A 22,250-nucleotide genomic window follows, 5' to 3' on the forward strand; every position below is an offset into this window, starting at 1 on the left:
ATTGTAATCATAATAAATAGCGAAAACAATAGTTAGTACAAATATCGTCTTAGAAGGGTTATAATCACTCTCACGCTTCCTTCCCAGTCTTAGGGGTTTAAGGCTTGGGAGGGGGTGTGACAACTTGGTATCAGAGCACAGGTATACATAATACCTGGGAGGAGATTGAGTTTAAAAATTTAAGTTGATACCAACTAGGTATTAGGGCAAAGGTTTGCGAAAAACTTTGAGAAAAATTAAGAATAAAAATTGAGTCTAGCCTAGGCATAAATAAATGGGATCTAGGAAAATAAGGCAAAATATAATAGAGGGGATAAGTTTAGAGCCACAACGGTCTCAGGAAAAGGCTTACCTAAGGTAGGAAAAGCCAAGTAATAAAAGTTAGGATAAGCCAACAGTTGGGTATAATAAACTATATTAGGAAAATTTGGCATTAAATCGAAAAAGAGGTTAATGGAAAAGGAAATAATAGATGGACATAGGAAATCCTGAAAAAAAAAAAATAAATATAAAAAAATAATAAAAAATAAAATAAAAGGGGAGATGTGGAAAATGACGAATAAGTAATAACCTGGAAAATGTCTACTGTAGGAAATGAATCTGAGCAGAAAGAATTGGTGGGGGAACGACTCCAGAACGCAGGATGAGACCCGCAATGCTAACCCAGGGGATAACTCTTAAAACTTTGAGAATAACATAAATAATAGTTTCATCACTGTAAACAATACAAATCTCGTGGTATCCCGATCTAGAATGGGATGTCCACACTATACATGGGGGAGTATGTTTGAAGGGAACCAGATATTGCTACGATTGTGGCAAGATGGGCCACATTCGTAAAACTTGTTACACTTTCCAAAGGAGATCGCGAGAAGCTAGATACCGACGGGAGCTAACCGGCAGGTCAGGTTCGGGGAGTAGCCATGTACTGCCTGAACTAACAATGGATCAAGAGTGGGCCTGCGCAGGGAAGCAAGATATTCCGTAGAGGATCGTGATAGAATTTGAGGAACAAACCCCCTACAACTTGCAAGAAGAAGAAATCTACCAATTCTGCATTTTCTGCAAGCAGCCGGGGCACCTTCAGGAAAGGTGTATGTGGAGAAATGAAAGAATCCAACAAACCTTTGACAACCTAGGATTATCTAGAAATCCATAGACCACTGTAAATAGTATATGAATCCAAATACTGTTAATAAATAAAATTATGTGTTAGTAACCTACGTCTGATCTAATGTATGAATAATTGTAGACAAAATACCGAAAGGTGGAAAACGTGGAATGGGACAACCTTCCAGAAACGAAAGTACCTCGAGCCACCAAAGAGAAAAATCCAGAAAGAGGAACAAGTAGATAAATTTGCCCAAACACTTCAAGCAAGCCTAGAATTTATACGATCTGATCCCAAAAAGAAGTATGGGATAGAGCGATTAAAAGCTCTGGGGGCCACAACCTTTGAAGGAACCAAAGACCCTACAGATGCAAAAACCTGAATGAACCAGTTAGAAAAATGTTTTCAAGTCATGAGATGTCCTGAAAACCATAAAGTAAGCCTTACCACATTCTTACTGCAAAAACAGGCAGAGGACTGGTGGAAGCTACTAAAGAACAGAAGAGGAGAAGAGGAGGGGATAAGTTGGGGAGAATTTCGAGAAACATTTTTTGAAAGATTTTATCCCAGATCATATCGGGATACGAAGCAAGATGAATTCCTACAGCTCATGCAAGGAAACATGACTGTAGCTGAGTATGAGTTAAAGTATGCAGAGCTATCTAAGTATGCTTTAAACATAATAACGGATGAAAAGGAACGTTGTCGAAGATTTGAATCAGGATTAAGGCAGGAAATTCGAACTCCTGTTACAGCAACCGCTCAATGGGGAGAATTTTCCAAATTAATAGAAGCTGCGATGCGAGTAGAAAGAAGTTTGACGGCGGAAGAAACAGACTCGGAAAAAGAATCTCTAATGAGTCGGTGGAGGAAGAAAGAACAAAGAAGTTTTATCCCCAAGGTGGAAACCATGAGTGGATGGAACAGAAAAAGAGTCACCAACGCCAAAACAGATCCGGAACGAGAAAGCCGATTAAGGGAATCACTGGTGAGCATTATAAAAAACCTAGATGCTCAACTTGTAAAAAATAGATGCTCAACTTGTAAAAAACATCACCAGGGAAGATGTTGGGAGCAAACCCAAGGACGAACACGTACATGTTATAATTGTGACAAACCAGGACATTTTAAATGGGAATGTCCCTAACTGAGAAATTTGGAAGCCGAAAATACACAACGAAGAAACAACCAGGGAGTGAAGCCAACAACTACAAATGTAGGAGGAAGAAAAGAAGAAACTGGGAAGAAGACATTGGGACAACTATATGGAGTAAATCAAGAAAGAAACGACAATAGGGCAGTAGTGGGAAAAGGGAAAGAAAAAGTATTTGGAGAGTAGAATAAAAGTTGTGGTGTAATAAAACTATACATTATTAAATAAAACCTTGGTGTGAATTAAGTTTCAAATTTCGAGGACGAAATTTTATTTAAGGGGGTGGTAAATATAAAACCCTAGCCTTAATTCAAAAAGAAGGGAAAAATAAAATACTGGAAATAAAGGAGAATATAATTAAAATTATGAATGAAAAATAAAAATTAAATTAAGAGGAAGTTAGGTGGAATTTAGGAGAAAATTTGATAAATTAAGAAATTTATTAATAATTATCCAACAATAGCATATATAGCTATGAATAAGTGGGTAGAATCAGGAAAGATTAATAAGGGAGTTGGAAGCTAGTGAATTCGGGGGACAAAGGAAATTAGATAACTTTTCGTTTGGAAACTGTTCATTGGAAGGCTTGGGAAGTTGGAATTAATAATTTGAAGGTGGGAAGAATTTGGATACCTTTTGTACGGAGACTGTTCATTGGGAGATTTGGAGACAAAAATTAATTATCAGTGTATGGGGTAAGTTAAAAATTGAAAAGAAAAGTAGAATCCACGTGTCGCAAGCAGTGTGGGTAACCCACTAGCGAGATTGGAGGAAGTTGGAAAGAATGGAGAAAGTGAGATCCTTAGCGAGAAACATGGAGAGAGCAACACTATCGAGAGTCAAATGAGCGAGAAAGCTGGAGAAAGTGAAATCCTTAGCGAGAAACATGGAGAGAGCGACACTGCAGAGAGCCAAATGAGTGAGAAAGTTGGAGAGAGCGAGAGTGGAGAGAGCGAGATTTGGACAGAATGCTGTGTTTTAAGGAATGTATGCGATCTTTGATATTTTTTATAATTAAGTCAAAAATTAAGAAATTTAGGTGGCAAAAGGAGATTTCATGCAGAAACTTAGGGGTTAAAATGCACGGCCAAGATTACATGCCATAGGAGTAATTTTGGTGGGCAAACTTAAAATTAGACAACTCAAAAACTCAGTTAACCCCAGTAATTTAAAAGAGGCCACTTGTAGGATGTGTTTTCACATAGAGAAGAGTTGAAAATTACTATAAATAGGAGGCCTTGGCTTAAGAATTAAACTCATTCTCAAACAAATTCCAGTAGTAATAGTCGTGTGGAGACAGTGAGGTAGTTCTGTGAGGTTAAAAAAGAGAAGCTCGAGGAAGGTGCTGCCCAAATTTCCTTCTAAGAGGGAAAGCTTACTGTAAGTGTTATAGTTTTGATAATTACATATGTTGTGAGTGTTATAGTTTTGATAGTTAACATATGTTGTGAGTGTTACATTGCTGTTAGTAATTTAGTAGATGTTGTGCGTATTATGTGGCATTAGAAAATACCATCCTTGCTAGCATGATAATTTTGCTAGGTTAGTATGCGTGGTAAATGTTATGTCACTCCAGAGCATCATTTGTTAGCATGATAGTTGGGTAAAGTCAGTATATTTGGTAAATAGTACGTGCTTTGTTAGTTAGAAAGTACAGTGAGTAGCTTGATGTACTGTGGGTGTTATACTTCTTTGTTAGCACTGTGTCTTTTATAAATCAGTACGTAATGTGAATATTATAGTTGTATAGCCTGAACATCACAGTCTTGAGATGTTAGAATTTGCTATCCTATGAATTATAGGGTTTGCCGTCATCTCTTGCAAGCATTACAGTAGAGTCCATTGTGAATGTTCACTTAAGTTAAAAGAGAAATGCATCGTAAATTGTTAAGCCATGATATTGTTTGTGTGTGACTATGGAAACTGCGATTATGCCCGGGATGTGGTTAGCATGCTTAACAAAAGGTGCTTGGCTGGAAATAATGGTCGACTTCGGTCGACGGGAAATAATGGTCGGCGGGAAATAATGGTCGGCTTCGGTCGGTGGAAAATAATAGTCGGTGACAACTGGCGGGAAATATGGTCATGTACCTAAGCATTGCTAGCGGGATAAATAAAATGGTCGATGTGCACATTGACGAAAATTGGAGTCATAGGAAGGTTTCCATAAGTGATTGTATTTTTTGATGATAGGATATGCTTGCTATGTGTTGATATTGGAATACAAATTAGTAGTTGCGTGATTATGCCATTGATTGCACTTGAGTTCAGTGCCAACATGTGATAGGTTTTCCAAAATGATGATTTTCAAAATGATTTTCATCTTTAAAAGAACCAGTCACTGGGCTTAGTAGCTTACACCCTTCAAATTGTTTTAACTTAGGAGCACCGCATTCGCATTGGAAAATGGCTTGCAATGCATGGGTGTAGCATGATCGCATAGTCTGAAGCATTCCCAAGAACGATAGCTAAAGACCTTCTCAACCCATTCATCCGCATACTCAATGCATCTATCACATAATCAGACTTTTCTCAAATCCGTCGCATTTGTTTATTTTTCATTACCGTAATCAACAAAACCAAACAATTATTTGAGTTACCAATTACAGCAAATTTTTCTAAAAATTACCACCGCAACCTGTTTTCTCAATTCCCTGAGTTCGACCCTGGACTTACCAGGAACTCAGTGGGGTTTACACTTGGATTTCCCTGAGAAAACTTGAGTGTTCAACGCATTTTTCATCATCGCAATTCATCCACAATTCCACATCATAAAATAACGCATTAAGTTTTTAACGCCGTTGTTGGGGACTTCATCAAAATAGTGTGCTAACGGTAATTTTTTGGATTTCTTTGCAGACTTTCAATCTCTAGCGAATTACGACCAGGAGATTGAGAGGACGATCAAAATGAGATTAAGAGACCGACAACAACAACAGTCAGATAAAGAAGATATGGCGGAACAGCCTGGAAACGGAGCACCAAACGAAAACAACGTCATGGCGAATCCAATCCTACTATCTAATGATCGCTATAGGCCCAGACCTCTATGATTTATCTCCAAGAATCATGAGGCCTGTCCTCGATGGAATCAGATTCGAAATGAAACTAGTGATGTGGCAGATGATCCAGACTGTAGGACAATTCGAAGGATGACGTGGCAAGGATCCGCACACCCACCTCCGTAGTTTTATAGAAATCTGCAATACTTTTGTGTTCCCAAACATCTCTGCCGAAGAAATTCGACTAACTCTGTTTCCATTTTCTCTGTGTGATCAAGCAAGAAAATGGGTGTATTCCCTCGAGCCGAGAGAGATCACTTCTTGGGAACAGGCTGTAGAGAAATTTATGAAGAAATACTTCCCACCTATTGAGAATGCTAGATGAAGGAAACTCATAACAAATTTTGAACAAGACATGGACGAATCGCTCAACGATGCCTGCGCGAGGTTTAAGAGGTTGGTCCGGGACTGTCCACACAATGGTTTGCCAAGTTGCCTGCAGATGAAAATCTTTTATCATGATTTAAATCCCACTTCGTAGACCACTGCCAATGTTGCAGCCGCTGGTGGTCTGCATGACAAAACGTATGATGAGGCTAAGAACATCTTGGATTGCATCTCTAAAAACCATAAGGATTGGAGAGAGAGTGATCAGAGACTAAGAATCAAGGATAACAACGCAAGTAATGTTGCTATAGCTTCACTATAGAATCAGATGGCCGCAATGATGAACTTAATTCAGGGAAATGCGATCAGCAGCCTAACACCGCAAAATGGGAAAGTAAACGAAATTAGTCAAACCATCATAAGGTGTGCGACTTGCGGTGATGGGCACGCAATGGAAGAATGCCCACAAAATCCACAATCTATTTACTGTGTGAAAAATAATCCATTTTCGAATACCTACAACTTCGGGTGGAGAAACCACCCCAATTTTGCATGGAAGAATCAGTAGCAGAATTTCCAATCTGTGGTGCAGAAAGAAGGGCCACCTGGATTCTTCCTGCGCAATAACGGTCAAACAAGCAATCAAGCAAATATCTCACAACCGCCGCAATCCTCTTCCTTGGAGAGCCTGTTGAAGCAGTATATAGAGAAAAACGAAACTGTGCTTCAAAGTTAGGCTACGTCCATCCACAATTTAGAATTACAGATGGGCCAGATTGCAAGTGAGCTAAAGAATAGACCACAAGGGGCTCTGCCGAGTTTGGCAGAACTCCCACGCAACCCAGGGGGTTAGGTAAAAAGTGTTGTCAAGCTGTAACATTGCAAAGTGGAAAAACTATGGAGGGAGAAAGAAAGAAGCCTAGTCGGATTGCTCCCATTGCGCTGGAACCAGAATTTGCGGTGACACAAGAAGAAGAAGGAGAAAAAGAAGCAATAGAACCAGAAGTTGCGTCCACCTCAAAGCCAACAGAGAAGGGGACCTTGAGAGTGCAGTTACCACCTTTCCTGCAAAGACTTAGAAGGAAAAAGAATGAAGAGGTACAGTAGCAACACTTTCTGACTATGTTAAAGCAATTACATATTAATATACCATTCAGTGAAGTGATTGAGGAGATGCCGGCATACGCCAAGTTTCTGAAGGAAATGGTAACCAATAAGAAAGGCACTGATAAGTTTGACACGGTGGTGTTAACACAGTGTTCGAAATCAATAATTCCACTGAAGATGAGTGATCCTGGGAGTTTTACTATACCTTGCTCCATAGGAGGACTGTACGTCGGGCAAGCATTGTGTGACCTTGGAGCCAACATCAATTTGATACCTCTGTCGATCTTTAAGCAACTGAATGTAGGGCAACTTGCACCCACGACCGTGACTCTCCAACTGGCCGATAGATCTCTGGTGCATTTAGAGGGAAAGGTGATGGACATGCTGATCACCATCGACAAATTTATCCTACCAGTCGACTTCATCATCTTGGATTATGAGGCCGACAAAGATGTGCCCATCATCCTAGGGCGACCATTTTCATCAACAGGTTGTGCCCAGATTGATGTGCAAAAAGGGGAGATCAGTTTGAGCATCAACAGACAGAAGCTCAAGTTCAACATCATCCATGCCATGAAGTTTTCCGATGAAGAAAACCTGCATGACTCAGACGATGACCAGAATTTGATTGAAGAAGAAAAGTTTGATGAAGAAAATAAAGATGAGGATGCAAGCGCATCCGTTGCTGCCTGTAATGCGATCATAACAAACAAAAGCAAAGATGAAGAGATGATTGCAAACCAAGAAGAAGAGCCAACAAAAAAAGAAGAAAGAAAAACAACATAACCATCCCTAGTAGAACCATCAACAATGGAATCAAAGACCCTGCCGAACCACTGAAAGTACGCATTTTTGGGGCAGAACGAGAAGCTGGCAGTAATAATTTCCTTGGAACTTAACGAAGACTAGGAGAATGCATTGATGAGCATTCTAAGGAAACATGTGCGAGCAATTGGCTGGATGTTCGCCGACATTAGAGGAATTAGCCCAGCATACTGTATGCACTGCATTTGTCTCGAAGAATACCATAAGACAATGATCGAACATCAGTGCAGGCTCAACCCTGCGATGAAAGAAGTCGTTAAAAAGGAGATCATTAAATGGTTAGATACGAGCATTATTTATCCTATAGTAGATAGCACGTGGGTTAGCCCCATGCAGTGTCTGCTGAAAAAGGGTGGCATGACGATAGTCTCGAATGAAAATATTGACCTAATACCGCAAAGGATTGTCACTGGGTGGCGCATTTTCATGGACTACCATAAGGTGAATATGGCCACAAAGAAAGATCATTTCCCCTACCGTTCATTGATCAAATGCTAGATCGACTAGCTGGAAATGACTTCTACTACTTTCTGGATGGCTATGCCAGGTACAACAAGATTATGATTGCTCCAGAAGACTAGGACAAGACCATATTCAACTGCCCATATGGGACCTTTGCTTTTCGCCGTATGTCGTTTGGCCTCTGCAATGCGCCAAGTACGTTCCAAAGGTGCATGATGGCCATCTTTTCAGACTATCTTAAGGACTTTGTTGAAATCTTCATGGACGACTTCTCTGTCTATGGGCACACCTATGAAGTCTGTCTAGCCAACTTGGAGAAGATACTGAAAAGATACAAGGAGACGAATCTCGTTCTTAATTGGGAAAAATGCAATTTTATGGTAAAGAAGGGCATCATGTTGGGACATAAGGTTTCCCGGGATGGGTTAGAGGTGGATAAAGCAAAAATCGAAGCAATTGAAAAACTTCCACCTCTAACAAGTGTGAAGGCTGTACGAAGTTTCTTGGGGCATGCTGGATTCTATAGATGCATTATCAAAGACTTTTCGAAAATAGCACGATCACTAAGTGTGTTGTTGGAGGCTGATAGAAAATTTTATTTTGACGAAAATTACCTCAACGCATTCAGAACTTTGAATAACGCACTTACTACCACACCCGTGTTAATTGCACCTGACTGGACACTTCCTTTTGAATTAATGTGCGATGCAAGCGGGTATGCGATGGGAGCAGCTTTGGCACAAAAGAGAAAAACAATCTTACATCCCATCGTATATGTGAGTAAGACATTAAATCCTGCTCAGACCAATTACACCACCACAAAGAAAGAGCTTCTTGCGGTAATATTTGTGTTGGAAAAATTTAGAGCATATCTGCTGGGAACAAAGGTCCCCATCCATATTGATCATATGGCGATAAAGTACTTAATGACAAAGAAGGACGCAAAGCCGAGATTGATCAGATGGGTTCTCCTCCTTCAAGAATTTGACGTAGAAATAATTGATCGAAAGGGGACAGAGAACCAAGTTGCGGATCACTTGTCCAGATTGGAAAGCCCTGAGGTTGACCGCAATGAGTTAGAGGTGAGTGCGGTGTTCCCGGATGAGCAGCTGTTCCATATTGAAGAATTTCCTTAGTATGCTGACATAGTCAACTATCTGGTTTGTGAGCAATTTTCTGAAGATTATACCTACCACCAACAGAGGAAGCTCAAACATGAATGCAGACATTATTATTGGGATTAGTCAAATCTGTATAAAAGAGGGGCAGACCAGATATTGCGATTATGCGTACCAAGTGCTTCTCAACAACGTATATTATCACAATGTCATGACTCACCATATGGTGGGCACTTTGGAGGACAACGCATCGCAGCTAAGGTTTTACAGAGTGGATTCTTTTGGCCAACATTATTTAAGGATGCAGCTGACTATGTGATGAAGTGTGATTGGTGCCACCTGAGGTGTTATTTTATGTGGTGGAAATATGGATGCTATGCGTTGATGGAATTGTGTTGTACACTCAAGTTTCCCCAGTGGAATCCAAGTGTAAATTCCTCTAAGTTTTCTTGTAAGTCCAGGGTTTAACACAGGGATTTGTGAAAATAGGTTGCATTGGTAATTTCTATGGAAACTTTATGGTAACCAAGTAAATAAATAAGGTGTTGGGTGTGTTGTTGCGTTGATAAAAAAGAATAAATAAAGGCGGCGGATTTGAGAAAGAAAATTGTGTTGATAGATGCAATGAGTATGTGATAAACGGGTTGAGAAGATCTTTAGCTAGCGTTACTCGGGAATGCTTCAGACTATGCGATCATGTTACAACCATGCACAGCAAGTCATTTTCCAATGTAAATGCAATACTCCTAAGTCTAGGATGCACGTGTTGAATGCAAAATGTCCATAGAGCTTATCCCTAAGTCTCTACTCTTGTCCTATGCATTGATGCAAAATGCATGAAAGTAAGGTGATCGCATACAATTATATCTTATCGCTAAGATGCATGCGATGCATTGATAACAAATAGTGCTCATTCCTAAGCGCCTATCTCTCGTTCATGCGTTCTAATCTGGTTCTTCCAAACCTAGATTCTGACCTGACCTTCCCAAGTCTAGATCCTATCCTTAGACTACCCACCCGAGTATCTCCAACAGACGAATGAAGCATTCATAAACAAGACATTCGCAAAGAATTAAGATTCCTTCATTATGCTAGCTAATTTCTTCTCAACCCATTCAATTAATTTAGCTACTCATGTATGAATAACAAAGAGTGAATATATATAGAGAGAAATTCCATTCTTATAAATGAGTTGAGTACAAAATGACAATGGAAAGTAAAGGTAGAGAGCCTAGTAGCAATTTCTTGCTGACCAAGGCTTTTTACACTGCATCTCTATTCTAATCTAAAGATGTTCCCACTTCTGCAAGTGTTCGTTGCTATCGTGATTCGCCCTAGGAGTGTATTGTATAAAATAAATTGGAAGAATAAGTTCTAAGTATAAGTGATGCATTTTTATTTTGATGCATTTAAGTAATTGTAACGCGTTGGGGCATTAGATATATGCAACAGAACGCACACCACTCCTTCTAATGACTTTCAAGTTTTCCTAAACCAGACCCAAGTATAAATCTAATTTAGGTGCCTGGTAAGTCCAGGGTCGAACTCAGGGATTCAGTTAAACGAGCGTAGACCTTGCATTTTTATCTATTGTAGGGGTTTTCCTAAATGAATGAGAGAAGTGTGTTATTTACACTAAAGTGATGTGCCTGTGCAAGAGATGCAAACAAGGTTAGTATTTAGTGATGGATCATGTGAGAATGGAGTTTAATGTAAGTGATTGAGTGTACACAAAACCAGGGTGTGATATAGATGAGATGGGATGATTTGCTTATCTTTTTTTTATGCGTTAGACTTCATTCAACATTTCTCAATGCGAATAACATACAAAACCTATCTCTAGGATGCATGCGTCTAACACAGAATGGAACAAACACCAGTAAGTCTATCTCTAGATGTACTCGGCATTCTACTTGATGCTAGCTTATTTACTCCTTCGAATAATCTAAGCTAAGGATGCTTTTACCAAGTATTCAAGTTGGCTTAAGCGTTCAAATGAAGTTTTGCATAAAGTATTAATGCATTCAACATAAACAAGAGACAAATAAGGGCAAAGTGTGATGGATCAAATATATGAATTTTATAAAGAAACAGAGAGTCTTTACAAAAGAAATATTTAATCAAATGAAATGAAAGCGATAAATGAGATGAAGGAAACTGAGTCAAGCCAAAGAGTACAATCTCTTGTATTTCTTTGGCTCAATCTCATTGTGTACAATCACTTGTATAGGAATTGGACGAAGTGTCTTTCTCAAGATTGGCTTCTTTCGCACCCTGACCAGCGGTGGTGGTGGTTCTCAACCCTTCTGATCGTCTTGGCACCACAGCACAGCTTCTAAAGAACTAAAATTATGACTATGCTATACAGAGCGTAAGGATCTTGATAATTTATGAACTAAGTAATTCTGGAGGGACTTCATCTATTTATAGGTGTTGGTCACATCCACTTGGTGAATGGTCAGCATTAAAGTCCATGCCCTAGTTAGCCGCTTGACTCTCAGAAGCTTTTCAGACGCCGCTTACTACTGATGCCTACTGATGCCCATACTTGCAAGTGGTGATGTGACACAATCAGCCTGGATCAATGAATCTTCTCTGCATTGAACTCCCTTCGACGCATGACCCATGCGTTAGAGCTTTCCTTGTGGCACTTGTCTAATGCATTAGCGTTAATCCTTGTGTTGAAATCATGCAATACAATGCGTTAGTGCCGCGATATTTAGTAATAAAACTTCTTTTGCATAAGTTTGGTAATGTTTGAATCAATCCATGCATTTCTACTAAAAATGAGAATTTATCATTAAAAACCTTAGTTGTTCCAACTTAAGAGCAAAAATAACTTGTATTTCTACAAGTTATCAGTAGGTGTCGGCCCTCTCTCTGTCTTGGAGCTTTCGGCGATTTCTCAAGCTTACCGGAACGATCTACCGACACAGCTTTCTTCCTCGCATCCACCTTAAAATGGAAATGAAAACTATGGACAGAGGTGTGACCTTGTAAAGTGGTGAATTAATCGACTGCTTAACCCTTTTTCTGAAGAATGCACTTGGTATTTATAGAAGCATCCATGGTGAAAGGCGGCTTCTCTCTCCTAGTTGTACAGATGGGACAGCTTTAATTCCTGATTGATGCACTGAATTATTGTCACCGATAAAGTTGGATGTACTTCGTGACCATTATTGGCTGTCAACTTAATTTGGATCCGACTGTCATCAGCTTTCTGTCCCATCGCTCTTAATTATCCTTTCACCCGGATGCGCCCACCATGTTACGCTGACCAAGTTGCGGCGATTCTTCTTGGGCGGATGTTTGCGAGCAATATCAACGCAAAGCCTTGAGGTGAAGTTGCGGTTGACCAATGTATTCCTATGATCGCAACCTCTGCATTGTGCGCATATTCTACACAAAAATATAAAGATCAACTGTTATAATGCGTTGGACGCATGCGACCGCAATATTATAGACTTTATGCTTAATGGACGCAATTTAACATATTTCATCAACGCAATCCATCATTGTTTAATAACTTAGCATTATGATAACATGCATTTATGCCCGTTATCACACCCCCAAATTTAAATAATGCTTGTCCTCAAGCATAAGCTAAAGATTCCTTTAGCAAGTCAACCGCAAAGTTCTTTTCTTGGATTTCTCAAGGATACTTCGTTCAAATCCTATATGCCAGAATTTCCTTAAGTCTTATTCAAGTCTCTTCCTAAAATATTTCTAAGACTTAGGGATTGCAAGCTTAACTTTCAAAAGGACTTTACTAAATTCCAAAACATCACATGATTTATTTCAAAAAGAAAATTTTCCACCGGGGTGTCAAATGATTTATCCTTGCATGAAAATTTTCTTCATTGCTATTTTTTTCTAACCTTGCGCTGGTCCGAGTGCCTTGCCTTCGTTTTGGCTTGCCCCCACGGGTGTCATGCAGACATTAAACTACGAGCAATGCACTCTTTCTCAGACTAAACTCATAGTGCAAATTTTGAAATAAAGATAAGGAAGAGTACACCACCAAATTTTGCGCTATCACCCGCATTGATTATTGATGCATCCATCCTTGTGGCGATCTTTGCTTTTGTGGATTGTGGTGAAGGAATGAGATCATTGTTTCTTCTTGTAGTATCTCTGCAATCCTGTACCTTAATCCTTGTAAACAGACAAAGAGAGGGTCAAAATGATTTTAAAACAAAACAACAAGGTTTTTTTTTTTTTTTTTTTTTTTTAGAGATAGAAAAATAAGTAAAATACAGATAATAGTAAAGTGACGAAGAGTTAAATGTTCAAGAGGCGAGTAAGGGATAGTCTGGGTTTTTCAACTTTGCGGATGCTGTTTCTGGCTGGAAATCTCCTCTGCAATATGCCTTGATTCGTTGTCCATTAACTTTAAATTTGCCATCCTTAGTAATCAGTTCCACTACACCATGTGGAAATATTTCTTTGATGATGATAGGACCGGACCAACATGATTTTAATTTTCTCGAGAAGAGCCTCAATCTTGAATTGAAGAGTAGGACCTTTTGCCTGACTTGGGGGTTTCTAGCGCAAATGCGTTTATCATGCTAGCGTTTGGTCCGCTCTTTATAAATCTTCGCATTCTCATATGCGTTGATCCTCCATTCTTCTAGCTCGACCAACTGCAGTTTTCACGCTTCCCCTGCCTTCTTCAAATCAAAATTCAGTTTCTTTACCGCCCACAGTGCTTTATACTTCAACTCCAAAGGAAAATGACACGCCTTACCAAATACCAACGTATAGGGGGGACATATCTATTGGTGTTTTAAATGCAGTCCAATGTGCCCACAACTCATCATCAAGCTTCATTGCCCAATCTTTCCGCGAAGGTTTTACTACCTTCTCAAGTATCAATTTAATTTCACGATTGGACACTTCAGCCTGGCAATTCGTTTGCAGATGGTATGCGGTGGCCTTTTTGTGAAGGATATTGTACTTGCGCAGCAACTCCTTAATACTGTGATTGACAAAATGTGTTCCTTCATCACTTATGATGGCACGAGGAGTGCCAAAACGAGTGAAAATATTTCGCTTGAGGAACTGGGAGACTACCGCCGCATCACTTGTGGCACATGCTATTGCCTCTACCCACTTGGAGACATAATTGACGGCCAATAAAATATAGTGCTTGCCCTTCGAAGGAGGGAATGGCCCCATGAAATCAATCCCTCATATGTTGAATCATTCCAGCTCCAAGATAGTGTTCATTAGCATTGTGTTCTTCCATGAAATGTTGCCAATGCGTTGACACCGATCACATTTCATTGCATTGTCGGCAGCATTCTTAAACAATGAAGGCCAAAAGAAGCCACTTTGTAGAACATTGGCTGCAGTGCATTGCCCTCCAAAGTGCCCTTCATATGGCGAATCATGGCACTGTGACAATATGCATTGTTGAGTAGCATTTGGTACGCATAATCGAATGATTTGGTTTGCACCTCTTTTATATAGATTCGAATAATCCCAATAATAGTGTTTGCATTTATGCTTGAGCTTCTTCTATTGATGGTAGGTGTAATCTTTAGGAAATTGTTCATAAAACAAATAATTAACGATGTCCGCATACCAGGAAAATTCTTCTATGTGGAATAGCTGCTCATCTGGGAACACAACACTCACCTCAGATTCGTTGCGGTTAACCTCGGGATTTTCCAGTCTGGACAAATGATCCGCAACTTGATTCTCTGTCCCCTTCCGATTAATTATTTCGATATCAAATTCTTGAAGGAGGAGAACCCATTTGATCAACCTCGGCTTTGCATCTTTCTTTGTCATTAAATATTTGATTGCCGAGTGATTAGTGTGAATGAGTACCTTGGTTCCCAATAGATATGCCCTGAGGCAATTGTTGTCAAACTCAAACTTTCTGTCTGCCACTAACAATGCACTCAATGGTCGTGCAATCTTAGAAAAGTCCTTAACAAATCGTCTATAGAATCCAGCATGCCCCAAGAAGCTCTGCACAGCCTTCATGCTGGATGGAGGTCGAAGTTTTTCAATTGCATCGATCTTTGCTTTGTCCACATCCAACCCGTCCCCCGAGACTTTGTGTCCTAACACTATACCCTCTTTCACCATGAAGTGACATTTTTCCCAGTTGAGCACCAAGTTTGTCTCTTCACATCTCTTCAGAATTCTTTCCAAATTGGCTAGGCAGACTTCATAAGTGTTCCCATAAATAGAGAAGTCATCCATAAATATTTTCACTGAATCCTTGAGATAAGAAAAGATCCCAGCATGCACCTTTGGAACGTGCTCGGTGCATTGCAGAGGCTAAATGGCATGCAGCGAAAAGCAAATGTCCCATATGGGCAGGTGAATATGGTCTTGTCTTGGTCTTCAGGAGCTATCATGATTTGATTGTATCCGGCATACCCATCCAAGAAGCAGTAAAAATCATTCCCTGCTAGTCTTTCTAGCATTTGATCGATGAATGGCAGAGGGAAGTGATCTTTCTTTATGGCCACATTCAACTTGCGGTAGTCCATACATATGCGCCATCTAGTGATGGTCCTTTGTAGTATTAATTCATTGTTCTTATTTAGGACTACCGTAATTCCGCCCTTCTTTGGTACATATTGCATGGGGCTGACCCACATACTATCTGCTATGGGATAGATAATGCCCGCATCCAACCACTTGATAATCTCCTTTTTTACGACCTCCTTCATCGCAAGGTAAAGTCTGTGTTGATTTTCAATCGTTGTTTTGTGGTCGTCCTCAAGACGAATATGGTGCATGTAGTACGCGGGGTTAATTCCTTTGATGTTAGCGAGCGTCCAGCCAATTGCTCGCACATGTTTCTTGAGAATGCTCATCAACGTATTCTCTTGTTCTTCGTTGAGCACAGAGGAGATAATCACTGGTAGCTTCTCATTCTACCCCAAAAATGCGTACTTCAGATGGTTTGGTAGGGTTTTCAATTCAAGGGTTGGTGGTTCCATCAAGCAAGGTTGCGTTTTTTTCTTTTTTCTTTTGGGTCTTCTTCTTGCATTGTGATCATTTCTTCTTCTTTGTTTGTTTTTGCTACGATTACATTGCAAGCAGCTATGGATGCGTTGGCATCCTCTTCTTCACACTCTTCATTAGACTTTTCTTCTTCAATCAAATTCAGGTCATCATCAGAATCTTGCAGATCTTCTTCGTCCGAAAATTTCATGGCATGAATTATATTAAATTTGAGCTTCTGTTCGTTTATACTCAAAGTGATCTGTCCCTTGTACACATCAATTTGAGCAAGACCTGTTGGTAGAAAAGGTCGCCCCAAAATGATGGGCACATCCTTGTCGGCCTCATAATCTAGGATGATGAAGTCATATGGAAAAATAAATTTATCAATCGTGATCAGCACATCTTTCACCTTACCTTCTGAATGAATCAGAGATCTGTCAGCCAATTGAAGAGTCACTGATGTAGGCACAAGTTGCCTCACATTTAATTGTCAAAAAATTGACATCGGCATCAAATTTATGCTGGCCCCCAAGTCACATAGGGCTTGCCCAATATAGAGTCCTCCTATGAAAGGAATAGTGAAGCTCCCAGGATCGCTCATCTTCAGTGAGATAATAGATTTGGAACTTTGCGTAATGCCACCGTGGCAAATTTTCCATGGCCTCTCTTCTTAGTTACTATGTCCTTCAGAAACTTGGCATATGCAGGCATTTTCTCAATCGCTTCACTGAAAGAAATGTTAACATGTAATTGCTTTAGCATAGATAAAAAGTGTTGGTACTGTACCTCTTTGTTTTTCTTCTTCCTTAGCCTCTAAGGGAAGGGTGGTAACTGAACTTTCACGGTTCCAGTTTCATTTGACTTCGAGATTGACACAACCTCAGGTTCTATTGCTTCATTTTCTTTTTCTTCTTGAGTTACCACAATCTCAGGCTCCTTTGCAATGGAAGTTGTTCTACTTTGCTCTTTCTTTTCTCCCTCCACAATCTTTCCACTACGCAATGTCACAACCTGACATTGCTCCTTACCTGATCCCCCTAGGTTGCGTGGAAGCTCAGTTGAACTTGGCAACGCCCTTTGCGGTCGACTCTTCAGCTCATTCGCAATCTGACCCATTTGCAATTCGAGGTTGCGGATGGACGTAGAATGACTTTGAAGCACTGTCTCGTTTTTCTCTATATATTGCTTCAATAGGCTCTCTAGAGAAGAGGATTGCGGTGGTTGTTGTGAGCTACTTGCTTGATTGCTCTGTTGACCGTTGCTGCGTTGCAAGAATCCTGGTGGCCCTTCTTTTTGCGCCACATATTGAAAATTTTGTTGTTGATTCTTCAAGGCAAGATTGGGGTGGTTTCTCCACCCGGGGTTGTAAGTGTTTGAAAAAGGATTATTCTTTACAAAATATATAGACTGTGGATTTTTTGGGCAATCTTCCATCGTATGCTCATCACCGTAAGTCGCGCACCTTGCGGTGCTTTGACTTATTGCGTTGATTTGCCCACCTTGGGTGTTGGGATGCTGATCGCCATTCCTTGAATCAAATTCATCATTGCGGTCATTTGGTTTTGCAATGAAACAATGGCACCGTTATTTGCGTTAGAATCTTTAAGTTCAATCTCTGGTCACTCTCCCTCCAGTCTTCATGGTTCTTAGAGATGCAGTCCAAGATATTCTTCGCCTCATTGTATGTTTTGTCAAGCAGACCACTAGTTGCTGCTGCATTGGCAGTGGTCTGCGAAGCGGGATTCAAACCGTGATAGAAAATTTCCATTTGCAGGCAGTTTGGTAACCCATTATGCAGACAATCTCGGACTAACCTTTTAAACCTTGCCCAAGCATCGCTAAGCGATTCGTCCATGTCTTGTTCAAAATTAGTAATAAGCTTCCTTCGTCTTGCGTTCTTGGTAGGTGGAAAATACTTATTCATGAATTTCTCCACCACCTGCTCCCAAGAAGTGATCTCTTCTGGTTCGAGCGAATAAGCCCATTTCCTAGCCTGATCACAGAGAGAAAATGGGAACAACGTTAGTCGAACTTCTTTAGCAGAGATGTTCGGGAACACAAAAGTATTATAGATTTCAATAAAACTTCGGAGATGAGCGTGCAGATCCTCGCCATGCTTTCCTCCTAATTGACTTGCAGCCTGGATCATCTGCAGCATCACCAGTTTCATTTCAAATCTACTTCCGTTGAGGGCAGGCCTCATGATTCCTAGAGAGAAATCATGGAGGTTTGGCGATGCATAGTCCGTAATGGGCCTATTGCAATCGTTTGCCAACAGAATCGGATTTTCCATGACATTATTATTGTTTGGTGCTCCATATCAAGGCTGCTCCACCGTCTCTTCTTTGTCTGACTGTGGTTGCTGTTGGCGGTCTCTTAGTCTCCTTCTAAATTTTCTCTCAATCATCGGGTCATAGTTCGTCAGAGATTGAGAGTTCTATAAAGAAATCACCAAAATTACCGTTAACAAACTATTTTTCCGAAGTCCCCGGCAACGGCGCCAAACACTTGATGTGTTATTTTATGTGGTGGAAATATGGATGCTATGCGTTGATGGAATTGTGTTGTGCACTCAAGTTTCCTCAATGAAACCCGAGTGTAAATTCCTCTGAGTTTCCTGGTAAGTCCAAGGTTGAACACAGGGACTTGTGAAAATAGGTTGCGTTGGTAATTTCTATGAAAACTTTGTTGTAACCAAGTAAATAAATAAGGTGTCGGGTGTGTTGTTGCGTTGATGAAATAGAATAAATAAAGCCGGCAAATTTGAGAAAGATAGTTCGTTGATAGATGCAATGAGTATGCGATGAATGGGTTGAGAAGGTCTTTAGCCAGCGTTACTCGGGAATGCTTCAGACTATGCGATCATGTTACAACCATGCACAGCAAGTCATTTTCCAATGTAAATGCGATGCTAGTCTAGGATGCATCAAAATGTCCATAGAGCTTATCCCTAAGTCTCTACTCTTGTCCTATGCATTAATGCAAAATGCATGAAAGCAAGGTGACCACATACAATCATATCTTATTTCTAAGATGCATGCGATGCGTTGATAACAAATAGTGCTCATTCCTAAGCGCCTATCTCTCGTTTATGCGTTCTATTCTGGTTCTTCCAAACCTAGATTCTGATCTGACCTTCCCAAGTCTAGATCCTATCCTTAGACTACCCTCCCGAGTATCTCCAATAGATGAATGAAGCATTCATAAACAAGATATTCGCAAAGAATGAAGATTCCCTCGTTATGCTAGCTAATTGCTTCTCAACCCATTCAACTAATTTAGCTACTTGTGCATGAATAACAAAGAGTGAACAGATATAGAGAAAGAAATTCCATTCTTATAATTGAGTTGAGTACAAAATAAAAATGGAAAGTAAAGGTAGAGAGCCTGGTAGCAATTTCTTGCTGACCAAGGCTTTTTACACTGCGTCTCTATTCTGATCTAAAGATGTTCCCACTTCCGCAGGTGTCGGCCCTCTCTCTGTCTTGGAGCTTCCAGCGCTTTCCCAAGCTTATCGGAACGATCTACCTGCACAACTTTCTTCCTCGCATCTGCCTTAAAATGGAAAAGAAAACTATGGACAGAGGTGTGACCTTGTAAAGTGGTGAATTAATTGACTGCTTAACCTCTTTTCTGAAAAATGCACTTGGTATTAATAGAGCATCCATGGTGAAAGGCGGCTTCTCTCTCCTGGTTGTACAGATGGGACAACTTTAATTTCTAATTGATTCGTCGGATAATTATCACCGATAAAGTTGGATGCACTTCGTGATCGTTATCAGTTGTCAACTTAATTTGGATCCAATTGTCATCAGCTTTCTGTCCCATCGCTCTTAATTATCCTTTCACCTGGATGTGCCTGCCATGTTGTGCTGACGGTTACAATGATTCTTCTTGGGCGAATGTTTGCGAGCAATATTAACGCAAAGCCTTGCGGTGAAGTTGCGCTTGACCAATGTATTCCTATGATCGCAATCTCTGTATTGCGTTAACGCATATTCTGCACAAAAATATAAAGATCAATTGTTCTAATGCATTGGATGCATGCGACCGCAATATTATAGAATTTATACTTAATGGATGCAATTTAACATATTTCATCAACACAATCCATCATTGTTTAATAACTTAGCATTATGATAACGTGCATTTCTGATCGTTATCACCAACGCACAGATACATTTCATGAAAACATGCAATGCCGATAAACATCATCTTGGAGCCTGAGTTGTTCGACGTATGGGGTATCGACTTCATGGGACCATTCCCCTCCTCGAATGGTAAAAATTATATTTTGCTAGCTGTCAACTATGTATCCAAGTGGGTAGAGGCAGTGGCATGCGCCGCAAGCAATATGGTGGTAGTCTCTCAGTTCTTGAAGAAAAACATTTTCACGCGTTTTGGCACTCCACGTGCCATAATAAGTGATGAGGGGTCTCACTTTGTCAATCACACTGTCAAGGTGTTACTGCGCAAATATAACATTATCCACAAGGTGGCCACCACATACCATTCGTAGATGAATGGTCAAGCCAAGGTGTCCACTCGCGAAATCAAGCTGATATTTGAGAAGGTAGTAAAGCCTTTTCTGAAGGATTGGGCAACAAAGCTCAACGATGCGTTGTAGGCATATCAGACTACATTTGAAACACCCATAGGTATGTCCCCCTATGTGTGCTATTTGGTAAGGCATGTCATTTGCCTCTGGAGCGCTGGAATACAAATCAATGTGGGTAGTGAAGAAGCTAAACTTTGACTTGGAGAATGTAGAAGAAGCACGAAAACTTCAACTGGTCGAGTTGAAGGAATGGAGAATGAGCGCATATGAAAATGTAAAGATCTACAAGGAGCGCGCAAAGGGCTGGCCCGACAAACATATATGCGATAAAAATCTCCATGTGGGACAAAGGGTCTTGCTCTTCAATTCACGACTACGGCTCTTTCCTGGCAAGTTAAAATCGCGCTGGTCCGAATCCTTCATCATTAAAGAAATATTCCAACATGGTGCAGTGGAGCTGATTATCAAAGACGGGAGCCGTACGTTTAAAGTTAATGGACACCGAGTAAAAGCATATCACGGAGAAGGCTGGCATCGCCAAGTTGACTCCATGGAACTGAGAAACTTTGAATAAAGAAAGAAGTATGTGGTCCCTGCGTTATCAGACGATCAAAATTCATCAAGGACGCAAGTTTCGGAATCATGATATATTCAAACTTTTCTCTACTACTCTGAATTTCCATTCCACTATATCTCTGCAGCTCTTTATCTATTATTGCTTTAAAAAAATGTTGTTTTGTTTAAAATTATTTGACCTTCTCACTATTTTTCTTACAACGATTGAGGCACAGGATTGCGGTGTTACACGAAGAAGCAAATTATCTTACTCCGTCACCACAATCCAAAGAAGATATATCGCCGCAAAGAAGGATACATCAATATACAATTCGGGCGACAACGCAAATTTGGGGGTTGTATTCTTCCTTCACTTTATTTCAAATTTTGCACTATCGCATCGCATTTTACTTTTAAATGTTTTATCACCACATCCTCTTTGATTACCGCAATCATTTGACATGGATAAATTTACTTCTATTCCTTTCGAATATACTAGAGTCAACTTAATCTTAAGATAGTAACCTCATGAAATATTTCTAGAAGTTAGGGGTCTGCTAGCTTTCTTTCAAACTCTCTTTACGAAGCTTTCTGAGAACATCGCATGACTTCTTTCAATCTTCTGACAATGAGGACATTGCCGTAGTTTAAATTTGGGGGTGAGGTATTTATTTTCGACCTTGCTATTGTGAAAAAAAAGGGAAAATTTTGAATAACAACTCTGCTATCCACGCAATAGGGAAACCCATGTTGATAAGAGTTAAGTTGTGAAAGGCACTTACCCATAGTTTGGATGTTCGCATGACACACATGGGGGCAAGCCAAATGAAAGTAAGTCTCCAAGATCAATGCATAAATAAATGATCGTAACTCCGCTGCCAAGTATGTATGAGTTTAGTCTGAGAAAGAGCGCATTGCTCGTAGTTGGATGTCCGCATGACACACGTGGGGGCAAGCCAAAACGAAGGCAAGACACTTGGATCAGTGCAAGGTCAGAAAA

General features: G+C 40.2%; 1 protein-coding gene across 1 annotated transcript; it reads left to right on the forward strand.

Moving 5' to 3' along the window:
* The first annotated feature begins 20,828 nt into the window (after positions 1–20,828).
* Positions 20,829–21,269, forward strand: LOC150033255 (uncharacterized). Its single transcript, XM_090306345.1, has one exon. The coding sequence runs from the start codon at positions 20,829–20,831 to the stop codon at positions 21,267–21,269; it is 441 nt and encodes a 146-aa protein (XP_090162471.1).
* The last annotated feature ends 981 nt before the right edge of the window (positions 21,270–22,250 follow it).

This window comes from Benincasa hispida, chromosome 10 (genome assembly GCF_027475165.1).
Source record: "Benincasa hispida cultivar pf3 chromosome 10, pf3_genome.v1.1, whole genome shotgun sequence".
Taxonomy (NCBI): domain Eukaryota; kingdom Viridiplantae; phylum Streptophyta; class Magnoliopsida; order Cucurbitales; family Cucurbitaceae; genus Benincasa; species Benincasa hispida.